This window comes from Balearica regulorum, chromosome 7, assembly GCF_011004875.1.
Source record: "Balearica regulorum gibbericeps isolate bBalReg1 chromosome 7, bBalReg1.pri, whole genome shotgun sequence".
In the NCBI taxonomy this organism is placed as follows: Eukaryota; Metazoa; Chordata; class Aves; order Gruiformes; family Gruidae; genus Balearica; species Balearica regulorum.
Window position 1 is genome coordinate 3,236,716 of NC_046190.1, and position 27,376 is coordinate 3,264,091.

At 39.5% G+C, this 27,376-nt stretch overlaps 1 protein-coding gene across 3 annotated transcripts in view; it reads right to left on the reverse strand.

The window, feature by feature from the left end:
- The window catches only part of DOCK1 (dedicator of cytokinesis 1), a 306,953-nt gene that overhangs the window by 263,337 nt on the left and 16,240 nt on the right, over positions 1-27,376 (reverse strand). For 2 of the 3 annotated variants that reach the window (XM_075757636.1, XM_075757638.1), the window contains exons 2-11: positions 20,364-20,447; positions 15,075-15,115; positions 13,098-13,153; positions 11,449-11,545; positions 7,841-7,989; positions 4,533-4,668; positions 2,927-3,084; positions 2,525-2,606; positions 1,956-2,091; positions 1,568-1,640 (exon numbers count right to left, since the gene is read on the reverse strand). In XM_075757636.1, coding sequence (XP_075613751.1) covers positions 1,568-1,640; positions 1,956-2,091; positions 2,525-2,606; positions 2,927-3,084; positions 4,533-4,668; positions 7,841-7,989; positions 11,449-11,545; positions 13,098-13,153; positions 15,075-15,115; positions 20,364-20,447 — 1,012 coding nt within the window. Of the gene's footprint in view, positions 1-1,567; positions 1,641-1,955; positions 2,092-2,524; positions 2,607-2,926; positions 3,085-4,532; positions 4,669-7,840; positions 7,990-11,448; positions 11,546-13,097; positions 13,154-15,074; positions 15,116-20,363; positions 20,448-21,322; positions 21,430-27,376 lie in introns of all 3 variants that reach the window. The other variant, XM_075757637.1, reaches the window with a different exon arrangement.

The window sequence follows — 27,376 nt, forward strand, 5'->3', positions numbered from 1 at the left end:
CATGCTTCCACACTAAAAAATAAGCTTGCTATTGTTTACCACACAATAAACATATCATGAATGCACTCTTCCCTAAAACCCCCTGTTTTCCTTGAAAAATGGAATTGTACTTCTGATTTTCACATTAACAACCGCTACAGCACTCCAGCGACGCTGCTGCATACAAAGGAAACCGTTTCAGACGTGAGGCATACACCTGCTCGGCTCCCTGTAGCACCTGTACACCTTGTGCTCCTCACAGTAGCCCTGCATCTTCAAACCACAAGGGCTTCCTGAATTAAGCTTATTTTCCAAAATCAAGTGAATTTGAGATTACATTATTTCCAGGCTGTTGTGGTTTTTTTTAATATTGTTAAAAATCCTCTGAATATCCATTAGTACGTTAATCAAGGAATTTAGCTAACGTGTTTTGCCTTTTTGAACAGACGGCGGTCTAACATTTCACACAATGGGAAAACTAAGTGTTCGTATTTTACGCACATTTGACTTATCCCTTCTACCTTTCCCCACTTCATGGAATTACAAAAAACACCCTATGAACTATGGAGGGAACAGAGTATTTGCCACACATTCTCTTTTTGTTAATAAGCTTTGACTTCTAAAGGCACTTTCTCTGCACACATCTACGTATTCACAAAAATTCAGGCTATTAAATCCATACTTCTTAATATGATTTTGTGGCTTGAAGTCAAAACTGATCTTCGATATTACATTATATTCATACATGTCCATACTTTAAAGGATACCAACTCCATATTTGCTATTAGCTAGTTTAGTTATTGTAAAGTAGTATCTGTCAAACTCCATGTCAGCAACCTTAGAGTCAGTGTGCAAGGTTTGCAGTTTTAGATGGGTAAAAGTAAGACCAGGTCCACGTAGCAGACCGGTCTCCTTGATCCCATGAACCAGCTATAACAGGTATGTGCAGCAGCAACATCCTCCCCCTTAATATCCAACCAAAATACCTAAGGTTTCTGGTAAAAGTCTCACGTGATAAAGTTGAATTATGAGAAGATATTGCAGGAGGTATATCATGAGATACTCTTGTTTGTACTCCAATTACTGTGGCCCCTACTATGAAATTATGTCTGCTACCAAGAAGAAGATAAATGTTATCGTTTATTAATTGCACAGAAGTCACCTGCAGCAGATGTTGGTAACACTGCTGGTCTCTATCAGGCTCAGGCAGAGCTGAACCAGCAATGTACTTATTTTAAGCATTTCACCTCTTACACATTATCACTCTGACACCTTTAAACAAAACAAGATGGCAAAAATGGCAATGCATGCTTTAAACTCGACTTAAAAAAAAAAAGCTTCTGGGGCTATCACTATTTTAACTAATGGGTAATTATCAAAAATAACTAAGTACCACTCAAGATAAAATATCACACTGAAATAAATTAACTTCAGAGTATCTACAGAACATTTCTTCCAATCAATAGTTTAAAACTTTTTCTGTTTTGGTTTTTTGGTTGGTCGGTTGGTTTGTGGGGGTTTTTCTAACAAAAGTTAAAAATCTTAATTCTTTCACTTCTGGTTATTCTTTAAACTATTCCCTACTTACGGTTGAAATGGTATGAAGTGCTGTTTGTCCTCATCGTCAACTTTTCCGTTAATTATGTCAGTAACATCCATTACTGAAAACAAAAACAAAGTGTACTGAATTAAGTGATCAAGACGGGAACAGGGGTGCTGAGGGAATTCCCTGGCAGGCGGGAAGCAATGGTGACTCAGAAGAGGGATGGAGTTAGCAACTGCGCAATTCCAGAGTTTTCCTATAGAATAATATCATCTTGCAAATAACCTTTGTTATTTCTAGCTAATGCAAGTCCTGGAAGCTACAGTAAATTCTACGATACAGCAGCCTCATTAAATTTGGAACAATTTTGAATTTCACACACTCAATTTTCTAAGAATATAACATGACATAGATACAGCGCACAGAGAGTTACCTGCTACTCCAAAAGGTCGCCGCAGCCCAGAAGTTAGTTTCCTTGTGTTGTTGTCCCTCAGCTCCATTCTGCCCACTCGCACGATCTGACAGACGAAACTGATTTTCTCTCTTTTCAGATCTTTGCTGCCCAGGTCCTAGAAATAGTATTTTCTTCAGATTACTTTATAATAATGGAATTTCAAGTTCCGTGTTAGCAGGCAGAAGGTTTGCTGCTCAGAATTTGCCTTCACCGCGCCACCTCCAGCACCAGGGCAAATTGTTCTCAGAGTAAAGGAATTTTTGTAACAGTACTCAAACGTCTTCTCTTGACTTTTGTGTAAATCAATTGCTTAGGAGGCCACACCATTTCTAGTAAGTTAAAACTTCAAAGAGCAACTTCGGTTTTAGCCAGGTGTCGGGAATATTTAGTAGTCACGAGAAACGTCTCATGTGAGCCTTCCCCAAGATCACTACCTGCAGCGGTAACTCCACACTGTTTACGTACAGATCATTACATTCCTCAGTTATTCACAAGCTCTGAAACAAGTGCTATAAAACTCGCCAGCTGAACCTAGCCCACACACTTACGGTGAATACTGCTCGAAGGTTATGCAATCTGTCTATATCTTTGGGGAGTCCACAGCTCGACCATCGCACCAAGTAGTTCTCACTGAAAGAAAATATTTTGAGAACTTTCTGTTTAAATGGCTTCCCTTCAAAAAAGCAGCTAAAAATCAACTTCAGAATTTACAGAAGACTATTTTAAACCCAACCTTTGCTGAGGAACAGCACGACCTTGAAATGTCCCCAAGGTGAAGAGACTTCCCTGACACTGTGCTGAACACAACGATGAAGTGCTGCTGCACCATTGTGTCCCAGATGACCCTTTCCTACGCCCTCCACAGAAATTTGACTTTCATAAGCCCTCTCATTTTGCAAAACTACCTCACTGCTAAAGCCGAGTAAACACAGATTAGGGAGTACACTAACCTGATGAATTTTGATTCCAGTGGATCATACAGAGACATCAGGACTTCAGCATCTTCTCCTATTTTACAGACTACATTTTTTAAATTTACAAACAAAGCAAATGAAGGAGTGGCAGCAAACTTGGCTTGTCTGTTGATATCAATATTCTGTTTCTGAGACTGTAATTCAAGAACAAAAGAAACTTAAGTTTAACTTAGCCTAACAAATATCCAACCACTGTAAAACTTTCCTAAAACCTCTCAGACAGAGGAAGAGGGGTTTTCTGTTGAGCATCTACTCCTGTGATCTTTGTTTGTATTAGGATTTATGACAGACTGCATTTTCTGGATTTGTCTTGAAGAAAAAAGACAAAAGGGATGTCTTCATTAAAAAGAGAGTTAAACAAATGGAGGAAAAGGTAGAGCCCCAAATATAACTGACAAAAAAAAGGCAGTTTGTTCTTTGTATTGTCTGATGTTTTTCTGACAGGTACTGAGTACCAAAAAAAGACAGGAGAGAACACAGTGCAATTTCTACAGTTACCTACCCCTTGGAGTTTAGCTACCATAAACCTTCCACAAGCTACTTTGTCTACACAGAAGGGAGGAATGCATACGGGACAAAAAGGAAACGGCTGAGGCAGGGACAAAGAATGAACTCTGGATGCAAAAATTTAATACTTTAAAACCCGTCTAAACTAGTGTATTTTTACACCAAGTTTAGTAAGGGCTGCAAGCGTGTGTAAGGCCCATTACAACTCAACGGGAAGCAGTAACTCATTAAGCCGCACTAATGCACTCATGAGCGACTCCTCAGGAATACCATGCTCCACTAACTGCTGCTGACACAGGCAGGACTCCTTACAATGGAAATGTTCTTCCTTTGAAAAATAAGGGTTTGAGTTGCAAAGAAGCTGAATATTCAAGCTTGAGAATGTCTTTAAATTTGCCCTCTGTATTTCATGGAATCCCAGACTGGTTTGGGTTGGAAGGGACCTCAAAGCCCATCTAGTTCCAACCCCCTGCCATGGGCAGGGACACCCTCCACTAGCCCAGGTTGCCCAAAGCCCCATCCAACCTGGCCTTGAACACTGCCAGGGAGCCAGGGGCAGCCACAGCTTCTCTGGGCACCCTGTGCCAGGGCCTCAGCACCCTCACAGGGAAGGATTTCTGCCTCCCATCCCATCTCCATCTCCCCTCCTTCAGCTTCAGGCCATTCCCCTTGGCCTGTCACTCTCTGCCCTTGTAAACCGTCCCTCTCCAGCTTTTGACAAACAAATTTTCAGGATTGGCCTACAGAAATCATACAAATATAGTGAGGACATTGTTCTACTTGATTCTTGAAAACAAACCCTCCTGACAACCTAACATATAAACCTGCTACATACGCATCTCTGCTATCAACCTACAAATGTAGTCATCTTAACCATAAATTTTACTAAGCCCTTTAAAGGATGAAAAAGACAATTAAACAGCCTAAGACATACAAGTTCTCAGAAAATGTTTAAGCTTGATAACTCAATAAACATATCAAATCCTGCATTACCAATGCTAAAAGTAACAGTCACCTAGTTAGTTTACACTCTTACGTTTCAAAGGGAAAAGCTGCAGTGCATAGTACATCTTACTTTTTCCTCCTGCAGTCTCTCTTCAACTTGCTTGGAAGCTACTTCATGTGCTCTGAAAAGGCTAATCGTGCTGGTCTGCTCTGGGTCCAAAATGTTGCCATCTTCATCTCTAACGACCAGATCTAAATCAAGAATTCTAAACAAACAAACAAACAAAATGCTTGTGAATTAACAGTGCTCAAAGAAATGCTTAAAAAACATCTGCCAAGTTTTATGATATAGTTATGCACACCTAAAATGTGATTTAAAAAAAAAATTTGCTATACGATAAAACAATTTTACATGTCACCAACCCCACAGCTAACCAGCCCTGACTGGAAGTTGCTTTTTCCCCACAGCACAGAAAAAAAATTATGTAAATAAAATAGCAGAACATCTAGGGAAGCAACTAAATTTGCAAGAGACTGTCTCCTCCTCTGATTCATCTGACAGTTTGAACAACCAACCACTAGAGTCACACCATGTGCAAATCAGTGAGGTCACTGTATCCCACTCCACGTTCTCCCCCAAAGCAGGCATATTCATGTGTTTTACCAAAACACTACGAGATACAAGACAGCGTAAGTTGTTTCCCTTTATTCAAAGCAGAAGCTGGATTTCTGTCAGCAGCGAGTTAACATCCATGATTACCTTCTGCAGAGAGGAGCAGTTCTGCCATAATCAAACCCAGTCTTAGGAAAGACCTTTCACATTTTTTTGACGTTAGTACGTGAAAAACAGAAACAGCAGAACCAAGGATAAAAACAAAACAAAAATATCAGGTCTAGGTTGATCCACGTTTCTCTACCTATCTTCCTTAAGACTGATCTCTTCACCTCTGCTTCAATACATGTGGTCTCTATTTTCTTCTTCTAACTCTGTAGTCACATCTCCTGATGGAGCTGCTGTAACTTTGGTTTTGAAATACATTTGATCGATGAGCTTAAATCAAACTTGCAGTGTCTGATAAGCCACACAGAGGCTGGTGGTTTATCTGAGAGCAAGTCCCCTTTGGACACAACCCGCAATTAGTTGACAAGAAGAGGAGGAGCTGTGGCAGACAAAGACATGTTTCGTGTACTTAGAGGATCCCTCTTTGCCCTCCCTGACAAGGGGGAAACCTGGTGGTGTAAAACAAAGCCTTGAGCAGAGTCAGTATAGACACCCCTCCAATTAATTGCACTGTGTTAATTCAGAGGTGGATGAACATCTCACAGAGCACAGGCAGCAACTCATCAAGAAAAACCTCCTAAGCTCTTCTCTGCCAGTGGCCCTAGTCATCATGAAACTCTCTTAAGCATCCCTGGACCATCAAGCTCCCAGATGAGTTTTCTGATGAGAAAGTGGTTTTATCATTGAAACCAAACAAAAAAGCAGCCAAAATCATCTCGCTCCACCCGACTACTGTTTCCTGGACAGCAGCCACAGCAGGAGAGCGCACCACTGGCCACTCATCTCGTAACCACCAGCTCTGGAAGGACGAAAGCAGAGTCCTTCCGCAGAGGAAAAGGTAACTTGGAAATTCAGAGAAAAGATTAATCACTCGGCCTACTACACACCAACAGGACAGGAACGTTAGCACAGACTGTCAAACAAATAGAAGCAAACATTCCTTTGATTTAATTTCTTTGCTTTATTCTTTAAGTCGCAAATGACGCTTGGAAAGAAACTGAAATTTTTTCTTAAATGTCCCAGTTACAGATTTTTGCAACTGAACAAAAAAAATTTGTTTTCACAACAAAATTACCTGACCCAATTTCAGAATAACATTAAAAATTCAAATTCGTAAGACCATTTTTACCTCCTCAGTTATTTTGACAAGGTGCAGTGAAATGGTTGTCTTTATTTATAAAAGAAAAAATAATCTTATTTCCAAATCGGTGTTTCACAAACCAGGAAAAGCTAGGATATGATTAGATCAGGAAACATTTATAAAACACGTAATGAATTCATTCTGTCTGGATATTGAGATCATCGTTCTCAATGTGCTTATTTTAGACAAAAGTGAATGTACGACTACATTAGAAACATATGGTATCTTTCAGTTTGAGTATTTACTCAGAAGTTCAACTTCACTTCCCTCCTGTACTCCACAGAGGATGTTCTGATCACTTAATTAGTCCATCGGAACATTAGGAATACAAAGCATAGCACAAGATGTTCCACTGTATTTGAAAGCTGAGCATCTGGAGGTTGTTCGGAGTAACTTTAACCAACTCCTCAGCCAGATGGTAAAATACAGTAGCCAAACAAATAATATCAACAACATCTGGTTAATTGTCTGCTGAGGTACAACAGTCCATATCTTGGATTATAAATGCTAATTAATGACTGAATGCAGTTACCGATAATTTTTTTTTTTGTTAAATCGCAGCTTTTGCTGATAAAGTCCACGAACAAAAATACTGCAAATTTGGCAGTTCTTAAAAAATAAAACACAAATAGCTGAAATCTGATGAGTTATTTACATCACAAGGGATTTAAATGACCGGCTTGCTGAAAACTCTTCCAGTCCCCAGGTGTGCAGTACTACAACGCTGTCTCTCGGTATTCAAACACTGCTTCAAATAGTTTCCCCATTGAAAAGATATGATTTCTCATTTTCAATCAAAATGGAAAGTCATAACTGTATAGACAACTTGTAACCTAACAACTTGTATTTAAAAACAATTTGCTTAAATCCAGACCACTGTTTGCAGAGTTAATACGTCTGAATTAATAACATATCTCATCTATGCAACCTCTACTGCTGTCTTTTTTTCTTTTAGTAAATATTTCCTTCACAGTTTCCATTCTCTTCTGTTAAATAGAAACTTTATTTTATTAAATCTCTATGCTAATCTTCTGGTACAAACTGGATACTATATAAGTAGAGGAACAATGAGCTAAACTACGCTTTTGAGCCAAATCCTTCAACATGACATTACAGCTAAGTGACTTCAGGGCAGACGCAGCTGGTGGTGTTGAGAAGGCAACAACTGTTTATGCTGCAGAAGCAAGTGGAGTTTAAACTGTATTTTGAATGGAGGCAATACTTGCACTTTTCAATTGACCTTAAAAATTACAACTTCATACCAGTAACAAATTGATAATATCATCAAGCGAGAGCGTTGGATACACTTTACATATTGTAATTAGTACTATACTTTAAAGATGCTGAATCAACTTCATTCTTTATCTTGCTGTAACAGGACTGTTAATATACTGCTGTTGCATCTCCACAAACATGGGAATATAAGAATCCTGCAAGAAGCTGTTGACAGTTCATGTGTATTACACAAGCTGATTTGGTTTTAAGAATAAGCAATGGGAAAATATTGTTCACAAACCTGTTGCCATAATCAATTTTCGCAGTCACTTTCTTTTTCAGTTCTTTGAGCTCATCTTGGGGTAGGGTCCCAGACAGTATTTGAGATCTCCACTCAATAAGATCATAGATCATGTGCCGTACGCTGCGAAACATTTCTCTGTTATCTTGCTGTTTGGAGGACAAAGAAGGGTAGAAGTTAGCTTTGAATCTACTGAGCATCTTTTAAATAAATATTATAAATTGCAATTGTAAAATACAAACTCAAAAGGGTAAGAGTCTACAATTAGCTCTAAAATAGGAGCCTAACTTCCTATAGCACAGAACACTGAATACAAAGAGTCTTACACTCTGCTTTAGCTGTCTAAACAAGTGTAAATGCCTGTGGTTACATTAACCTAAAGGCCAGGTCATACTGCATTCAGAACAGGCGTCCAAGGGAAAGATATTCTCTTCTTGGTTCACAGAGTAACCTTATTAGATGACCCTCTATAGCGAGTAGAGCAGGACTAAAATGGGTGCATTTTAATAGCAAGAGGCTCAAGTTCTGCAACACTCCATTTGCAACACATTAGAGAACCCTCTTCCCCGCTAGGTACGTCTTCAGAATAACACTTTACAACCCCTCAGCGTGCAAAGCCGAGGCATCAGCCTCTTACGAGCCCACAGGTAACACCTGAAGGAAAGTGAAAAACCAGGAAAGCACTAAACCGTATAGGAAGCTAAATACCTTAATTGTCTATAAAGACTGGAACTATGGATATTAAATAGTGCACTGCAGCACACACAAACTTTCCTTGGCAACATTCAGCTAAGCTAGGACACAGGAAGATAAAGTTCCGTACTTAGAACAGAAGAATTATCTTTTCTGGAGCATTTTCTATATGCATGCCCACACATGCATGCATTCAGAGACAACAGATCAAATCTTTAATTACAAAACTGAATTTGACAGTTTCGGTTTAAACTGTGGACAGTGCATATACACAATCATTTTAGTACAAACAAACAATATTATGCAAAACTGAAGTTGCAGAACAACGGCCTTTCCATTTTTATTGTGAAAGATAATGTCAAGACAAAGACAAGGCAGAGGCCCTGAATGCTTTGATCTTACCCAGAAGCAGCCTCTCTTACTGTCTTCACAACCCTCAAAATCTAAGTCATTAATTCAATGCACTCTTTAAAAAGAATAGATCTTTCTCAACACCCTGCATCAATGAATTACTCAGGCTACACATAGCTATCTTTCATTCTGGCTGCACCCGGGCCTTATTTAACTGAAAACAACTGGAATAATTAAATAATTAAAATAAATTCTCTGCTATATATAAAAGACAATGGAAAGACTGCAGAAGGTGCAGAGCAGGAAAAGAATATAATGACTCAAAGACTCAGGGAAAAAATATCTAACTGTGAAACTTAAAGACTTCAGTCTGTTCAGATTATCAAAAAGCTGACTTGATTATAGTGTGAGAGCCTTCACAGAGAGAAAATACCCGTTATTAAAAGCTCTTTAATGTAGCAGAGGAAGACACAACAGGCACATATGGCTGGAAGCTAAATACAGACAGATCCAAATGGGAAAGAGGTTTGTGATTTTCGATGCTGCAAGCAATCATAAACTAGTGAGAAGAACATGCCACATCCTCTGCTACCTGCAAATCAAAACTGAATACCTATTCAATATTCAAACACAAATTACAAACTGAATAAAGGCACAAACGTTCCCTTTTAGTGACTTTGACATGCAAGATACGGACAACATGGAACATCTCTCTAGTCTGCAGACTGACCAGTTTGAAACCGGCTACTTCCAGTAAACCACATCTCCCATGAAAGGTGCACCAGCGCTCTCGTTGGCAGTTGACCACACGCAAGTAATCTAGCAGATATCCTTGAGATACACGCTATAAACACACTCACTAAGCAATCTATCTACTCAGACTAAAGCTGTAACAGGCACTGGAACCCTTCCTGCCACCAAACTGAGGCCACTGGTAACGTCACACCTTGCCTGTTCTTGAACTCCAAGCTGTTAGCAAAGCACCACAGTATTGTTTAGCTGTTCACGTGTCTTCAGAGAAGTACGGGCACAACAAACGAGATGTTAAACATTAATGGTTAGAACAAGTGATTCCCACACTAGGAGAATTTTATGATTTCCTAAAAATTACTGCAACAAAAAGCACATACGAGTCTTGGTAAGAAAACTTCTAACAACGCCTCTTGCTATTCCTCCTCTCTTACTACATGTGCACTGCAACTAAGTCTTGTGTGGTTCTGCAAGTGGCATTTCTCCGATGTTACACAGTATCGGATTTCACACTCAGGATGATCTCCAAAAAAAAAAAAAAGACATCCGGGTCCAAATGTAATCCTCGCTGTTGTCAGCGGCACACAGCAGTGGAACCAAGGGCAAAGCTGTTCTCAGGGCCCTCTTCAGATTCTGCTCCTCCTAGTTTGCTTCTGCCCGCCTACTTCTTGCTTGCTCCTCAACACATAACCTCTCTAGTATGACATCATGTTAAAGCGCTCTCAATATATAATCTGTTTCTCTTCATATAACATGTTATCCTTCACCTTACCTACTGCAACACTACATCACTTCCAGCATTCTGTATTTTTAATCTCTATTTTCAGGGATGTGAACATAAACCACATTAGTCAACACAAACATCTTCATTTCCAGTTAGTGTCTGCATTACACAGCTTGCATTTTTATAACAGAATATTTCAAACATAAGAAACAGAGGCTGTGCACTAAACCCTACTCTAAATATAAGACTTTCATGTTCCCATTATCTTGTTACAAGTGACCTTGCACAACAAGAGCATGAGAAGTCTGGGCTAGGGTACCTTAGATCCTACAGCACACTGCGGCTTTACGTCTGAACTGCATTTTTAAGCATGCATTTCAACATTCTTTAGACCTTACTTAGAAATACTTTAATATGTGTAGTTTCATGGCTATTACATTTTTCTATTATCCCATCCAAGAGATTAGTACTATAATTTCTAAGAATATATTCTTACATGCTTGGAACTTAAGCATATGAAAATAATCAGGCATAGAACTTAAGGTCAGGATAAATTGAGACCAATCAACCTCAATTACAAGAATTCTGAGCGGCAAAAGGTGTACACTGGTAATTTTTTAAAGGTTTAAGTTTACACAAATTTGACATCAAATATTCAATTTTCTCGTAACATAGATAAACAGCCTTAAAAACTGCCCTCAAGGCCATTTCCTTCATTTAACACAACTGTCTGCAGATTTGGAAAAATCTAATATGTATCTTAAAAATCTTATTCTGTATAACAGTGCCCCATGAAAAAGGGGTCATAATAGCTCAACAATTTGTTGCTAGATCAAAGTAACACTGTAAAAACCTGATTCTGCACAAGAAATACACAGTATTTGACAAAACACTCAAAAGAAACAGTACTGAGATCTGTGCCTTAACACAGATGTTAAATAGCTTTTCAGCATTAAAAGGAGCCTTTAGAAACAGTAACAGAAGTGGAATTCCAGTAATAGTTCCTTCATACCTCTCACTGTACCTTCATAGCACCACTCTTTTCTCAAACTGTGTGGTATTGTAAATATTTTCCTAAGTTGGTACTTACAACATATAATTGCCGCCATATTATAGACCATTCCCGCAGCGTAGTGGTAACCTCCTGAATCAAGGGGAGCTCGTTGGGTATCACTGTTTCATGTTGTCTTACGCGGAAAAAGAAAAAAGTTTGAATTAAGTAGTAGTTTTGGGTAGGATGGCAGAATCATTTCTAAGAAGGAACTGATCATTTCCAAAAACAATTCAATAAGGACAGGATAGAAAATAACATCACATGCTGCAAAGTTAGAAGTTAACAAAGAACGTACCATCAAATACGGGAGAAGTGATGTACACCAGTACATTCACACAATGTAAAGGGGACTTTGGTCAGCTGAGACTATGCTACTGAGCTCTCACTTTTTTTTTTTCCTTCTCCTTACTTCTATGCTCACAAGATAACGATATCATTACATACCTCACCATACCATTTATTATTGAGATACTCATTTTAGAAGAAGCAACCAAGATGAAAGCCAGACATGCACAACCTGCAATGCCAAGATACTAATGCATAATTGTTTTTCAAAATATTAGTCTAGCAAAGAAAAATTACACATTCAAGTCATTACCATTAAGTTTCTGTATGACTTGTTTTAAAATTACGTGCTACAAAAGTAAGGAACAACAGTTAGATCTTTTAATATTTCAGAAGTAGAGTACTTAAAGGCAGTTTTGTAATCAGCAAGAAAGATGTCATTATGCAGCAATCTCATGATTAGTGGTTTTAACATTTACATATTTAACAGTGTACAAAAATAAATCGGGCACAAAGGAATAAAATATTTTAATCCTGTTTCACTCCATTTCATACCTGGCTAATTATGTATTAATTTCACTCCACTTTTTTTTTTTCCTCTCTGCTCAGGGATTTGTTTGGGGATTTTTCCTGTTTAACTAAACTCTTGTATCAATGTTAGGAACTTTTACATGCATGTCCAGCGATGCTGATTTGATACATAAAGATCTGAACTTTAACAGCTATTAAATAACAAAACCCAGCCCAAACTATGCAGTGTCGCACACATCAGGCAAGGGAGCAGGAGAGTCACAAAATGAACAATTCTGCAGAACTTCAGGGTTAAGGCAGAAAACGATGCCTGGATAACGGCTCTCAGCAAGGACTCCAGTCTACAAGATTTATTGAAGAGGGAATTAAGAAATTACTTAAATGTCATCTGCATAAAAGAACAGTATCTCATACCAAAGGCCTCTCTTAACATACCAGGCAGAAGCCCTACAACTCATGGGCTGGAAGATCAAAGTAGCTGGGAAAACTGAAATTAGAACTAAAGCAGAGGGCAGGGAGTGGAGGAAGTTAATCTAGGTAATTATTAGTTGAGAGAACAATAAAAGTTATAAAGAAAAATGATAAATTATTAATTCTTCTGAAACATTTAGATTAATACAGAAAAGGTTATGCTTTAGCTCAACTATACGACAACGCAGCCAAGAACTGCAGTACTAGCCAGAAGCACTGCTGATGACAGCGCCTTCAAACTTGAGGCGAGTTACCAACCAGAAATATTTTAAAAAAAGAAACACACACATTTTTGTCATTAAGCAACTGGAAATGAGTGTAAGTTATCCAATAATACACCAAAATTATGCAGATACAAATCAGAAAATGGGTTTTCATTATTTTCAAATCAAACTTACCCTTTGCCTTCAACTATTGCTTCCTTAAGATGGATATAGGAGGCAGGAAAAATGCCCTTTGAGAGGGAGGGAGAGGAAAAAAATGTTTTAAGTAACCAGGTGCATATAACATTTTATCTATTACCTAAAAGTATGCCAAGACACATTGCTGGGTCTGCAGAGCCATTCACATCCTCTTAAGTATCAGAATAGTTGTGTTGTGGTGTTTTGTTTTCTTTTTAACATACATTTACATTTTGTACGTCCTTTCAAGAAGGCGTTGTTGTAACCTTAGCAAACACAGACTCAGTGTTTTTAAACTTATCTTTACCGTATCAAAGAAAAGAGCAGTGATGCCCTATCACAAGCAGCACTACAAAGGGCTGTTTCCTCCCCAGTTCAAGATACAGTTGGCCAACGATTCTCCACATCCCTGGATGACTATATACAGATACACATTAAAACTGACTTGCTTTTGACAGCATGAAAGACAGATGATTTTAAATAGATCTACTCCAAAACGACATTTTGCCTCTAATCCAGGTCTTGCTTTTGCTCACATCTAACCAAGATTTCTTACCCTACAATAAGATGTTGCTTCTGTTCCCAAAGCGTTTTCTCCAGTGTTTTCAGTCTACATAAACACTGTTTATTTTGTGCAGCGTACTGGGCTGCCTTGCTGGCAAATAAATGGGCATGTGTATGCGCAGAATGCACACACATCCTGCATTGCAACCCACAGCACACGGACTATACATAATGTAGTGTCTTCTACTGCCAACCTATCCTTACTTACAAGCCCAAAACCTCTTCAACCCTTCCTCCACCTCACCCTCTGAGGTAGTAGTTCAGTATTCTTATCATCTGGGAATGCAAAAAGAGAAACTTAGAAAGCTACAGAAACTGGGGGGTGAGAGGGGGATTCTTTTCATCCAAATAAAAAAATAAAAAAAAATAAATAAAAAACCCCACTACATTTAGTGGCAGTCAGACAAATGCAGCAATACGTGGAATTAATTTAAGACAAGAAGAATGCATAATTGCTTCTTAGGCTGTACAAGGCATGCCCATGAAATACAGTTTGTAAGAAATTCAGTGTTTTTCCAAAAAAAGAAAATATCAAAATAGAACAGAAAAACCATACAACAGGCCTGGTTAGGAAACGGGTGGGACAAACCACACAACTCAGCTCTGCACTTTGAGACACGCAGGCACAACTCAAAATGCACCTCTGTAGGCAAACATTACATTTTAAGTGTTTTACTTTAAGTGAAAAAAGAAGCAAAACCAGAAGTCATTTAATTCTGGTTAATTACTACTATAAAATAAAATGCTAAAAAAAACCCCACAACACAATGTTATAAGCTGTATTTGTGCCGTTTCCTTTCTTTTTATTTCAGAAAGGCTGCTGTAAACAGCAGCCCTTTATGCACACTGAAAACCTAACAACTAGGCAAAATGACACTGCAGAAGATTACTCCTCCTCTCGCAGGGAACGACTGAAAAGCACAACGTAGATCTCTATCACTTTCCAAGATGCAATTGCATTTTATGAGTAATATGTTATTTAACAGACAGTGAAGCAAAGTGTCAGCCTCTAAACAGATCAACTAGGACATAAAGTTCTGAACTTTTTACTGAGGCAAAGGCTCTGGTACAGCCACTACCGCAGAAAAGAAGCTAATGTACATCAATCCATCCATAGTGACTGTACATACATATATCCTTAAATTGCAAAAATTAAATTGCAACTCAGCTTTTAGGCCTTGCTAAAATAAGTTTCAGTTAACTTGAAAAAAAAAATCAAATCACGTTTACTACAGGCTGAGACCAGCACACCAGCAGTTATCAGAGATCAGTGGACACACAGCAAATTGCTCCCGTGCAGTACTGTAATGCGCGCTGGAGATCTCCGCTGTAACAACACGCCCGATGCCATAACACATCTCTGTCCAACAGAAAAAAAAAAAACAAGCACTCTGCTCCAGCAACACTTACCTTCTTGGATTTTTTTCGTAGTGTATAACCTCTGTACCAACCTAGGAGGGGAAAAAGGGAAAAGGCATTAAAAAGTTCATTCATGTCACCTAGCAGCTGTTCCTTCTCAGCTCAACGCACCTTAAGGTGGTTCACCCCTGCCAACGTGCACACACACACCCCGTCTGAATTTGCATTCCCTACAGAGTTAATATCCTGGCTAAAACAAGTCTTCTTGGCAGCTATAAAAACCAGAGTGATGATGATGAAACTGATGGAGAAGACCACATGACACAGACAGCAGTTTACATGATGCATTTAATTGTCATTCATTTCACTTTAATTAGTAATTTACCAACATAAACAAAACCAACTTAAGTGCATTAACTTTACAATAATGTACTGTTTGATGAGTTTGATTTTAAAACCTATTTAAGTTCCACAAACGCAAGTTTTCAAAGCCGTTTGATATCTCGGCAGAAAACCAGAATACTTTGAGATTTACGATTCACACATCGAACGAGAAAAGCAAGGAGCCCCAATTCAGCAAACACCCACCCCGCAGCAGCCCCGATGCCGCAGGACCATTCAGCCTGGGCCGCTCTCCCAGGCAGGTGGCCATCCCTGGAAAACCGGGAGGCGATGTCTCATTTATTGTGCCCCCAGTTCACGACACATCTGCAAGCAATCACCATTACAGCTTTTAGTGTTTCTCCAGCCATTCCACTTCAGTGCAACCGGATAACCAAAGCAAAAACAAAGCCTTACAAACTACAGTCGTTTTGCCTCGTGGAAGACAGCCATGCCAGAGAAAGCAGATGAGATCTGTGCACACTGCCCTCAATTCAGCGCTAGCTTGCCTGCATGTTTGCACTGGCGCTATTTTGTATTTCAGTTTGTCTGTGCCATGGCTTGCTCCTTCCCACTCAGCACCCCAGGGAACCCCCTGGGTGACCAGCAAAGCATCTCTCCAGAGATCAGCATGGGTGAAGACAGGGGGGGAAAAAATCACAAAGCAGACGCAGAAATAAAACTTACAGTCCCACTCCTGCTAACAACTAGGGCAGAAAGTTCAAGGAAGACAACACATGCTGATAAATTCATTATCCACACTCTGGGAGTAGAAATACAAATTAAAGTCTCAAGCACATGGGATGGTTCAGTCTGCTCTCCAGTAGCAAAGGGTAAAATGATTCTTCATCTTCACACTGTATCAGCAGTCTATCGTCCATGATCACTGCGGTATGGTTAGTGCTATGTTCTTTAATCCAGCCTCCGCTACCATCGCAGGTCACTTGCCTACAGCGGCTGCAGTGGCCTCACATCTCACATTTCTGCTGATTTCAGCAGAGTATCAACAAAAACCGTTGGTGAAATGACCCCGCACAGTTTCTGGCTCAGGTGCAAAGGCGGCAAAGCATTTCTGCTTGCACTTACTCCACAAGCTGAAATCTGTGCACAGATGTGTAGAGACTTCAATCCTATTGAAGAACTGAATTCCTTCAGTTTTATATGAATAAACCAACATTGTGAAGTTCTGGAGCCTAAACTGATAAACACCATAACTCTGATCAAATGCACTGTACAAACCAAAAGACATACAACCCAACCATAACATCTCCACCACCTCTCTTCTCCCATCCTATCTTCCATGCTGCTGCCTGACTCAGGACATCACCCTGTGCCTGCCAATTGAAAAGCCACGCAGCAAAGAAAGCTCCTCACCACTAAACCTCTTTCTGAAGCTTTGCAGCAAGAGCTACAAGAGACTGCAGATAAGAAAGCAGCCGAAATCTGCCTTGGAGAACTGCTTACGCTCCTGCTCATCCCAGAGGTCCTAACGCAGCCACACAAATCTGGCCAGGCTCTTCACTGGCAGTCACCACCTCAACGTTTTTCTTGCTGGGTATCAGACCTGTAGGCATGCGCTGGGGAGCCTGATTTTCAAGGCGAGCTAACTCTCACTGGTTCAATTGGAGGCACCAAGTCTTGCCACGGACGCGCACTTATAAGGGCAATGTAATTTAAATCACAGAATGGGTTGGGTTGGAAGGGACCTTGAAGATCATCTAGTTCCAAATCAACTGTCCAAGACACAAAAACTATTCAATATCTTAGTTCCTCATCTGTAAGATGATGTATGATGAACAGCTCTCCTCCACATATACACAGGCACTACAAAAACAACCAAGTCCCTCACAAACATGAATTAAAAAGGGACCTGGGCTTTTAAGTGGCTTACTGATGTGCTGCAAGGTTTCTAGCCTCTCCCTTAACAAATATTATGGGATATAATGGCTGGAAATATGCATCCACATAAGTGTCCAACTAAGGGACCAATTAAATATTTGTGTGTCTGTTAAAGCTGAAAAAGACAAAGGGAAAAATTTACTGTTGTTTCTCTTGAAAGATGCATCTATCTACTACATAGTAACCCAGATAATGTAGTTGTTGCATTTAAAAAAAAAAAAGAAAAAAGGTACAACAACTAAACATTCACACAATATCAGGAATAACTTATTTGAAAATACTAATTTGGAAGCCAAACTCCCTTCCACAGCAGCACTAGAAATGAACTACCGTTCAAACATGCAAGCTTGGTTTTGAGGTTTATTTACTGTTACATTTAATAGCTATTCACCTTAATAAGCCACATTTATTGATCCTATGTTCCATTTGCCCATTCCACCAAATAATGTAAAGAAGCAGAATTAAAAAAATAAACATCAGGCAAGTACTAATTTAGAATGTGGCAAATATTTGTTTTGGGATACCCGCTATGAAATACAACCCTTGCAAGGTGGAAGATATTTATGAAGTCCAATGGCTTTGCCGTTTGGCTTTTCCTGTAAGGCTCACATTAGAAGAAGCGAGAGAAAGTTTTCAAACTGAAAAATAAAACTGTCTGCAATTCTACATGAAAGAAAACAATTAAATTTTACTTTCAAGATCAATTATTCTAGAAGGTAGCTTTTAAACATCAGTATTTAACAGTGAAATATGCACATGCATTTCCAATCTCATAACTCCTATAAAAATACAGGCTCCAACTTCACAGGATCTGCACACTGAAATATTTGTACCAATGGCTTCCTGCATTTCAGAGAAAAAATAATGGTTATTTTCATTAAAACTTAAAATATTGGAATGTTTCAGTAATAAAAACAAATTCCAAAATACATTTTACATATAGGTAAAAAAATAAATGGAATTTTAACACATATTAGAAAGTACATCTTAGCAATCCATTCCTGTCCTTAAAACAGGTCTTTTTAGAGTATGCATATGAGACCCAGCCCTCCCAACTTCCCAGCCTCTTGTCTGCAGAGAGAAGACCAACTGAGCAAAGATTTACCGTAAGCTTTTCTTCACAGCCAAGGGGGATGGGGGGTGGGGGTGGTAGAAAAAGAAAAAAAAAGAAACCCACGCTACAATCTACCACTTCAAACGCCACGGACACCTCTAAGTCTTCAAAACTACTCCTACCTTAAGAATTATCCCAGAAAACTATTTAAAAATAGTAACAATTCTACAGTAGGATGCCAAGAGCAGAATGCATAATACGGCAGGTATCAATGAAAGAAGCCGATTTTTTTTCCCCACAGCCCTAAATACAGGGAAAAGGGTTAGACCTTTGAGAAACAGAATCACAGATCCTCAGCAAAAAGGCATTACTGACGCTTCAAATGACTTTTCTGCCCAACGCTCGTATCGTTAGGGGGCTTTTCTCCAGTCTGCCCATCCCACCACAGCCTAACAGAACCCCGATGGGCAGGACCGATGGCAGGGAACTTCCCAGGCACACACCTGCACTGTACTGCAGATGCTACGAAACCTCCTGGGGCACAATCTACACCGATTTTTTTATAGAGGAACTTGGAGATCAAAAAGCTCAAATAATTACCTAATAATGGCAGCTCTGTGAACAAGAGAGATAAGAATTATGGCATCTCATTTCCCATCACAGCAGGTACATAATGAGTAATCATTGTATAAAATGTTTGGAAGAACATTAACTTATTTGCATTTCTTTTAACCTTAACTCATCCCATGTGCTTGAAGCCTAACAACCATGAGAGTGCGAAGGGTTTTCTATTATTCAAGTCCAGGGGAAAAGTGAGTCATCTCCACTGTCCCACTTAGCTGGCAGCAGTCACCATTTGATACGGTTTCACATACCCTATTCAGGATTCAAAGTTTCTCCCACATTCATTAAATAAATCTATTTTTATATAAAGTATAAAGCTGCACAATATTTTAATCATTCAATTTGCATTTAAATTTTTTGCATTATTAGATTTTTCTTAAAGCATATAATGTCAGATAATGGCAAGGTTACTTTGCTTAGAGTCAAGCTTGGAATTGCAGAGGCAAGCTGAACTCTAAGAAAATGGCAGCCTAGGAGCAATGAGAAAATTCATTTGCAGATTGATGAGTAGAGCTTGTTACTTTTGTTGAAATAGCATTGTTTGGTTTAATAAATAAAAATATTTAAAAATCCTATTAAGCCACTATCTAAAGAAAAAAATTATCTCACAGATGTACCAAAAGATCAATGTCTCGAGAAACAAACAAATCAAATCAATACATTAAAACACATTTCCACAATATTTTAAACAAACAGTTTAGTTATACGTTACTTATACTTTTCCAAACTGCAGCATGCCATAAAATTTCAAGTCAAGGATATAATGAAAGAGCTGTATTTTGCTTGGCTCAGTAGTGGATCAAGGAAGAGCTGAAAAGTGTTACGACAATTTTCACATTCTGTTGACTATCAAATTCAGCATTCAAATTCCCTTTTACACAGATTAAGGAGGAAAGATTTCAGTATATGTAATGTTTCTACAGCTTCATATCAAAACAAGCAAAACATCTGAAAAGCCTGAAATCTATCCATGGCACTGTAACACATGTACCCATCTTAAAAGAAACATATAAATAATTTAGGACCCAGGTGACTTTCAAATTCAGATTAAACTTAATTTAGCAGCAGGCTCTTTTGCATTACCTGAGGGTATCCAAAAAGCATCTAACGTAGGGTAGATGATACAATTGATCCACATAAATAAAGCTGTGCGAACATCCATCTTCCATAGAAAAGAAAATGGTTATTCACCAGGTATCGACCACACGCACCTTCATTCACATCTAGCATTGGTTAATTCTGCGTTCATTAGAAATAACGTGTTTTGTCCTTTTAGCAAGTAAGTAATTAATCACTTGATAATATGAGAAGATAAAGTCACAAACAGAAAAGTAATGCAATTGCAAAAACACTGTTTTTAAATGCGATTTTTGCCAGCTTACCTTCATATGTTTCCAGAATGTGCACGGTGTCACCTATTTGTAAGGACAGTTCATCTGGTCCCCTCGCGTCATAGTTGTAGAGAGCTGGACAGAGGAAACACTGCTATTAGCACACCCAAGACAATGTAACTTCCAGGATTTTTATTTCTCCGCATAATTGGGTTTGTTACTTATTGTTGCCACTCTCCACCTTTTTGTAAAGGATTTTCTAAAAAAAATTTGAAAAAATTTGGCCAAGTCCTTTAATCCATTAATAATTGCCCTTGTAACAAATCTCAAAACCCCACAAGTCCACTCTCTAAAGACAGTCCCTCACTCCATTTATAATGCTTTGCTTCTTCATACATTCAATTAATTTTCGTTGTACTTGCCTGTCATCCAGCACTTTGCATCAACTTTATGCAGATCTGTAATGAACTGCACTGTCTTCCACTGTCAGCTCAACACACAGAACTTACACAGTGTCTTTAGAAAACTCCAATTACCACCGTTAATATTAAAGAATGATTTCTCAGTCACTTCATTAACTTACTGCAGGCATGCTATGTTTCAAAACAACACGATTTCAGAATTCCTGAGTGCCAGAGGTAACAGCATCAACCCACTGCATTCTTGGGTGAGACTAGTCCTATCCCTCATTTTATAGTATTATGATCAAGTTATCACTCTTTACTCATCAGCAAGCCCTGACAGCATTCACAACTTGCAAATTTATTAAATACATTTGTTTTCACAAATATTTCCGAGTGGCTCGGCTCACAAGCTGGGTAAGGAATGACAACAAAGTCCAAAACGATTCATTTTCCCAGTGCTCAATTCAGAAAAAGCCTGGAGTTATACCGCCTAGGACCATAAGCACCAAGAGGCACACCACCACCACCGGTGTCACTACTGAAGACCTAACGCAGGACAGAAAAGATTCTGGACTGAGGAAAATCCTCAGATTTGTTTAGATGCACCTCAATAGCTCCTGCCTCACGGCCACCGACCCGCAGGCTGCCCACGCTCAGCCAGACTTCACTCCTGGCCAGGGAGCAGCTTTGGAGAAGACAGAAACTGGCTTGCTCTGGAAAAAAAACCCAAACAAAACAAACAAACAAACAAAAAAAAACCCACAAAAAGCACCCCAAACAGTAGCCAGCTATACGCTACCAGAGATAATTCAAATGAGAAAGATGCATTACCCTACTCACCAACGTAATGACATCATAACCAATAAACAGAAAACACAGGGTTTTTTTGGTTTTTAAAGAACTGACTGATAAGAAAACAGAATTTAGAACTCTCATCTTCAGAGGATATTAAACTACAACAAAAGAAGTAATTCAAAGACCACTCCTCCCTACCCTTCCCAAAAGAAAATCTGGCAACTGTGAGCACTAAGATTAGGGATGTCCAGAAGAACACAAGAAATTTATTTGATAGATACACTGCAGACAAGGTTTAGTTGGGAAAAAGTATTAAAAATCTGAAGAATAAAACAGTTATGACTCCTAAAGCTACATTTTTACCTTTCCTATGGAGCAAACTCTCTGGAAGAACCAAAATCCTCTGATATCAAGTAGTGTCCTAGTGACTGAAGGCAGTGACTCCAGTATTTCACAAGCCTGAAGTTAGTGAGCTGTACTCAAGGTGGACCCACAAAGGTTTCTGCACAGTTCTGCAACTGCAGTTACTCCCTCCAGTGAGGTGACCCAGTTTAAAGGCGTTCTATACACTATTCTCAACAGCTAATGAAACGGCCAAAGTAGTCTTCCTCCTTCACCGTTAGGTGCTATGTACTCCTCATCTTCACGTTTCCAGTAAAGGGTTGCGCTGTTTTGAGCACAGACCTCCTCTTCACGGTGACAGCTTCCAGAATGCAGTGTCAAAGGACGGCTTTTTTAAAATAGCTGAGAATTAGAATTTCTTGCTATTTGTCATAACTCTTGGGGAGTGAAAGCATTTTTGGAGTACCATAGTTACCTCAAAGCTCTCTACCAGCTCTCAGATAACCACTTGCTTTTCTTCCTGCATTAGTTTCCAGGGACAGAGTTGGTGTGCAGCATTGGTCAGAAGTGCTCAGCGGGACTCCCAGATATTATCATCATTATTATTATTGGAACAGAAAGACTCAGATAAGTTACATGTAACTCCCCTTCTCGTAGGAAAACTTCACAGATGTTCAGACCAAGAGTGCACAGGACAAACAACATGTGTCACGCTCATCACAGGTCACAGAGCACTTCCAAAAAAACTTAAAATATAAAACCTACAGCAAAAGGCCAAAAGCCCCAGTTATAAAGGCAATGAGACATCAGACCCAGGAAGCACCCTCACCTACCTGCCCAACTTTCTGCGATTCCCAAGAGGTCCTAAGAAGCAGACTGGAGCCCAAATTACACGGAAGATCAACAACATAACTTACATCAGTAGGAACCAGTAAGTGGACAAAATCACTTTCATGATCTCAAATCTGCTAATCGGTTTACCCCCCCAAGAGCGCAAGCAGCAAACATCCAAGCGGGCATGTGAGAAGGTCTAATCCCACCACGAGGACAGGGCACGGTGCCCGGCGCTGCCTCCAACCGTGGCCACGACTTCGTTTTCAACCTCCAGGAGTTAGTATTTATTCTCCCCAGAATGCATCGCATTCCAGCTTACAATGCCAACAACAACAACAAATACACAAAGGGCAGCCTTGGTCCTTTTCTCTGTGGTACCCCTCCTGCTTGACAGGCAACAGGCTTTAGAATTAGGAAGTAAATAAATATATCTGAGTGAAAAAATGGAACAAAAAAATATGAAAAAGCAATTTGGAAAAGAAAATATAGTATACAGTGTAAGACTATAAATAGAGAAGAGGACACTTCAGGGTAAAAAGCATAAAGGTCAAGTGCATCGCAGAGACGAATATCAACAGTATTTAAATGAAGGCTTTAGAAAGTAATATATTTTTATTGACATCAAAACATGCCAAGCTAGCTATTCCTGTTTTAATGTTTTTGTTAACTTTTTCATTATTAAAGAGAGATAAACCTTCCCTCCTAGGTATCTGGAGCAGAATATTTCAAAGCTGTAATTGGTATTCTGCAGAAGAGGGTTCTGTGAAAAACACGTTAACAAAAATTAACATTTTGAACTGCTCGGAGTAGAGGGATGTTAACGATGGTGAATACACAGCACACGAGACACTATGCTCGATAACACTCATCAGAAACGTTTTCCGTTCAGTTTTTGCGCCTACCAGGGAAGACACGGTTACGCAGTCGATATTAACTCCTCCAAACTCGTGCGGTTGGAGTTCAACACCTAACTCCGTTCTTTGGGTCTTCAGTTAGATCTCTTGGACGCCCACAGCTGTCACTAGAGTCGAGAGGACCTCTGGGTGCTCAATACATCCAAAATTAATTCCAACTCACGGCTTCCACCTTCAGCACCCCGACAACCAATCTCGCTGCCTCGTACCAGACATCCCAATCAGGAAAAATTCGCATTATGACAGATTAAAAACAGTCCTGTACTCAATTCACACTTCAGCTAAGCATTTATCAAACATTGAAACGGAATAACACTAAAGTTCAAAGGCAGCTATGAATAAAAGACATTAAAATTTATATCCAAGAGTGCTAACTGGTGTCTGTCACAAGGCAGGTCACATAACAGGAGCGTCGCTGTAATGACCAATTCTTTTGACGGAAGATGACAAACAGCCATCAAGTGGTAACTACTGCCCACGACAGCTCCCATTGACCTGAACTGAGTGAGGAGCAACGGCCATGGAGGAAAGATTTATCTTTAACTATATATATGTGTGTGTGTGTGTGTGTGTGTGAAAAATATGTCTATAAACATTAAACAAAAAAAAAAAACCCTAAAACAATCACGTTTTGTGTTTGCTGCAGCATTGACATATCACAAAGCAAACAACCCAAATAACTATAAAGTGCATTCCACCCCTGTGATTACAAAACAAGACTTGAACTACAGTGCGTACTCCTATAAAAGCTAGCAGATAACTCCCTCTCAGGGTAATTTTTTTATCCAGAGTGACATCAAAAGATATTATGACAGATAAAATGTTTGATTGGAGCAAACAACAAGGCTTTAATTAAAGGAAAAGACAAAATTTGGAGGAATAAAGCATGCAACTGGTATGCTTATATTTTGTCTGATCAACTGTATTCTGAGTCGTCACTTAAAATAAGCCTGCAGTGTAAATTCCAATTTTATTTTTTTTTTATTTTTTTTTTTTTAACTGAAATAAGTTTAGCTTAATTTGGAAAGTCCAGTTCTCAGCGTGACAGATATTTAGCTTGGAGAGCTCTAAGCTAAATGAAGCATCAGGAGCATTCACACCAGCTAACGTTAGGCCTCCCCATTGCGCCTGAATTGCGAATCAAGGCTGACTGTTTTGGCAGAGGAATTATGCAGCCTTGTAAGTTAGAAAAAAATCTTTGCTACACAATTCGCAGGCACGATAAGGAGCATGGTTACTTAAGCATCAAAAGATTTATAACTAAGACCTAGCCAGTGCAAGTTAACCTCATGGTTAATGCTCATACAGCATCCCGGTGCTCTTCATCCATGCACCGAGGGTTTTTTTCCTCTCTAATAAACTTCAGCTGAAGAGGCACAGCTAAGCTGCTCTACTGCAACCGAATACCCTCATCCCTTATCATTTGCAGAATGCCATTTACAATGCATTTTCTCCTTAAGGGATACATCTGCGATAGAGATGACTCAAGAGACCGTGTAGAAGAGATACCAAAGTCACTGCAGCTCGGGAAAGAAGCTGTTTTCTGAGCCCTTCCACCGAAGGAACACAGGAGTCAGCTCAGGCACTCCCAACCTCGCGCCACTTCCCTCACCTTGGGCTATAGGCTGCACTATAGATGAAGCGTCAGGTTCATGCAGCCCAATATAAGGCAATCAGCTCTAAGTGAGCAAGGGAGTCACCTGTAAAGTCTACTATATTTGCAAATATAGTGTCACACCTGGACACCCATGTTACAGGAACACTTGCATTGGCATCCAAAGCGACCATTTCAGGGATGGTATTACACGTAACCTGCTTATCACAACTGAAAGTAAACTAAATGTCTTCATGATCAGGAAAGCACCTACTAATTTCAGGGGACACACTGACGAAGAATAAAGCTGTGGCTCTTGAGATCTGCACAGAACAAAGCCAGCGGCATATGGATATAGGATGTCTGTTAGTTACTCAAGGTGGAGTTAGCTGACATGAAGGCTGAACAGCATCCAGCAAACGTGTCACTGAACTTTGGGCTTCAGCTCCGAGATGTAACAAGAACTAAGATGGCAAAACAGAAAACGCAAAGAACAAAGTCACAGTGACAAAGCCATCCTGAAGCCACCTCTCATTCCCACGCCGCAGGACTGAAGGTTTCAGCGCCGAAGACGTTTCTCCTCATCAGCTGTGCTTTCAGCCCAGCGACTCCGCGGGTAAAGGCTCTCCCCGCTCCCCTCCTCCTCCCGCTGCAACCACAAAGCACATCTGCACAAAAGTACTCAAGTGCCAACAGCAATGGATTAGTGTGGGCATAGAAGGAGCAATTCTTTCAACTCTAGGAGCTGATAAAGAAAGGAACAATGTATAGGGCATTACAGTAATTGCACTAAAAACCCATTTACCGCTAAAGAATACAAAACAAACACCTCTACAGAACTGCACTCATTAATCTGCATGCATTAGAAAAATGAGGACTGGAACACTAGAAGAATTAGAGAGCGGTGACAGAGGGGAAAAAAGGAAAAAGCAAACAGAAGTAACATCAATATACACTGAAAAAGCTTTTTTCTGACTGTATGAAAGCTGAGATACCTTACGATACCATAAAAATGTTACAGTGTAATATTCCCTTGAATTACTTTGCATTAGAGACTGTATTAATTGTTCCACATTTTGGAAAGAAAGTAAACTACATTTAACACATTATCAGCTTTATTTCACACTGTCTTTTAAAAAAAAAAAAAAATCCCCAAAGTCATAATTGTGCTTTTTCCATAAAAGCAGGCTGAAGCCACAGAGGTGACAGCAAAGTCTGTTGCAAATTCTCTAGTATTAAAACCTGAAGGCTTTTCTCCTATTTTCTCTAAAAAGAAAGTGGTTGCCTTCAGTACTGCTTTCCTTAGTCCTCTGTTATTTACCTGGACAAGTTTCCAATTTTTACAGCTGAAGCTAATGGAGAAGGAAGAGAAAAAAAAAAAAAATAGAAGTATATGAGTCAGGAGTTGCACCTAAGATTTGTTAAAGATGATTATTTTATGTGTGTATTGACCAAGGATAGGTCTTCGTGCCTTACTGAAGTTACCCTCTATTTTGTCATTCCTAGCCTCATCAAGTTCAGCTCATGGTTCTTTCTCAATATTCCAGTTATTCTCTCATCTAAACATTCACAAAAGATGAATTTCTTAAAGAGTGTAGAAGTCTGAAGAAACTCTCAGGCTTGAACGGTTATCACCAAGCTAACGAAGAACATGCAGCTCATGGGTCCTCCTCCCCAGTAACACACTACATCTTAGTGATTCAAACCATGAACGTGACTTATTGCAGGTATCTCCTTAGCAGGACTAGACTAAAAAAAAAAAAAGTTCATCTGGAAACACTGTTCCCACGTGAGCCCAGGACCACTGCCTCTCCTTCATGAGCTACACAGGACATCAAGGGCTAGAGAATCCTGAACCAGGACTCTGGTACCCCTCAAACTGAAATCCCCGTGATGAGAGCCTGCCTTCCCTCTTCCCAAGTGAGGGCACAAAACATACACAGGAATAAATTCTGCATTTGGAGGACAACCCGAGCACAGATGCAGCACCGACTGTTGGTTGAGCACATGTTAGAAAGAGCAAAGGGCCACCCAAGCCTCTATAAACATAACTAGACACGTCAGGTTTTACAACAGATGGCAACACAGGGGAGCAATACGTTTTGCAACACATCTGGTGTCTTATCACTACCCAGCACGAATTAATAAGCACAGAAAACTTCATAAATTCAGAGCAATCCC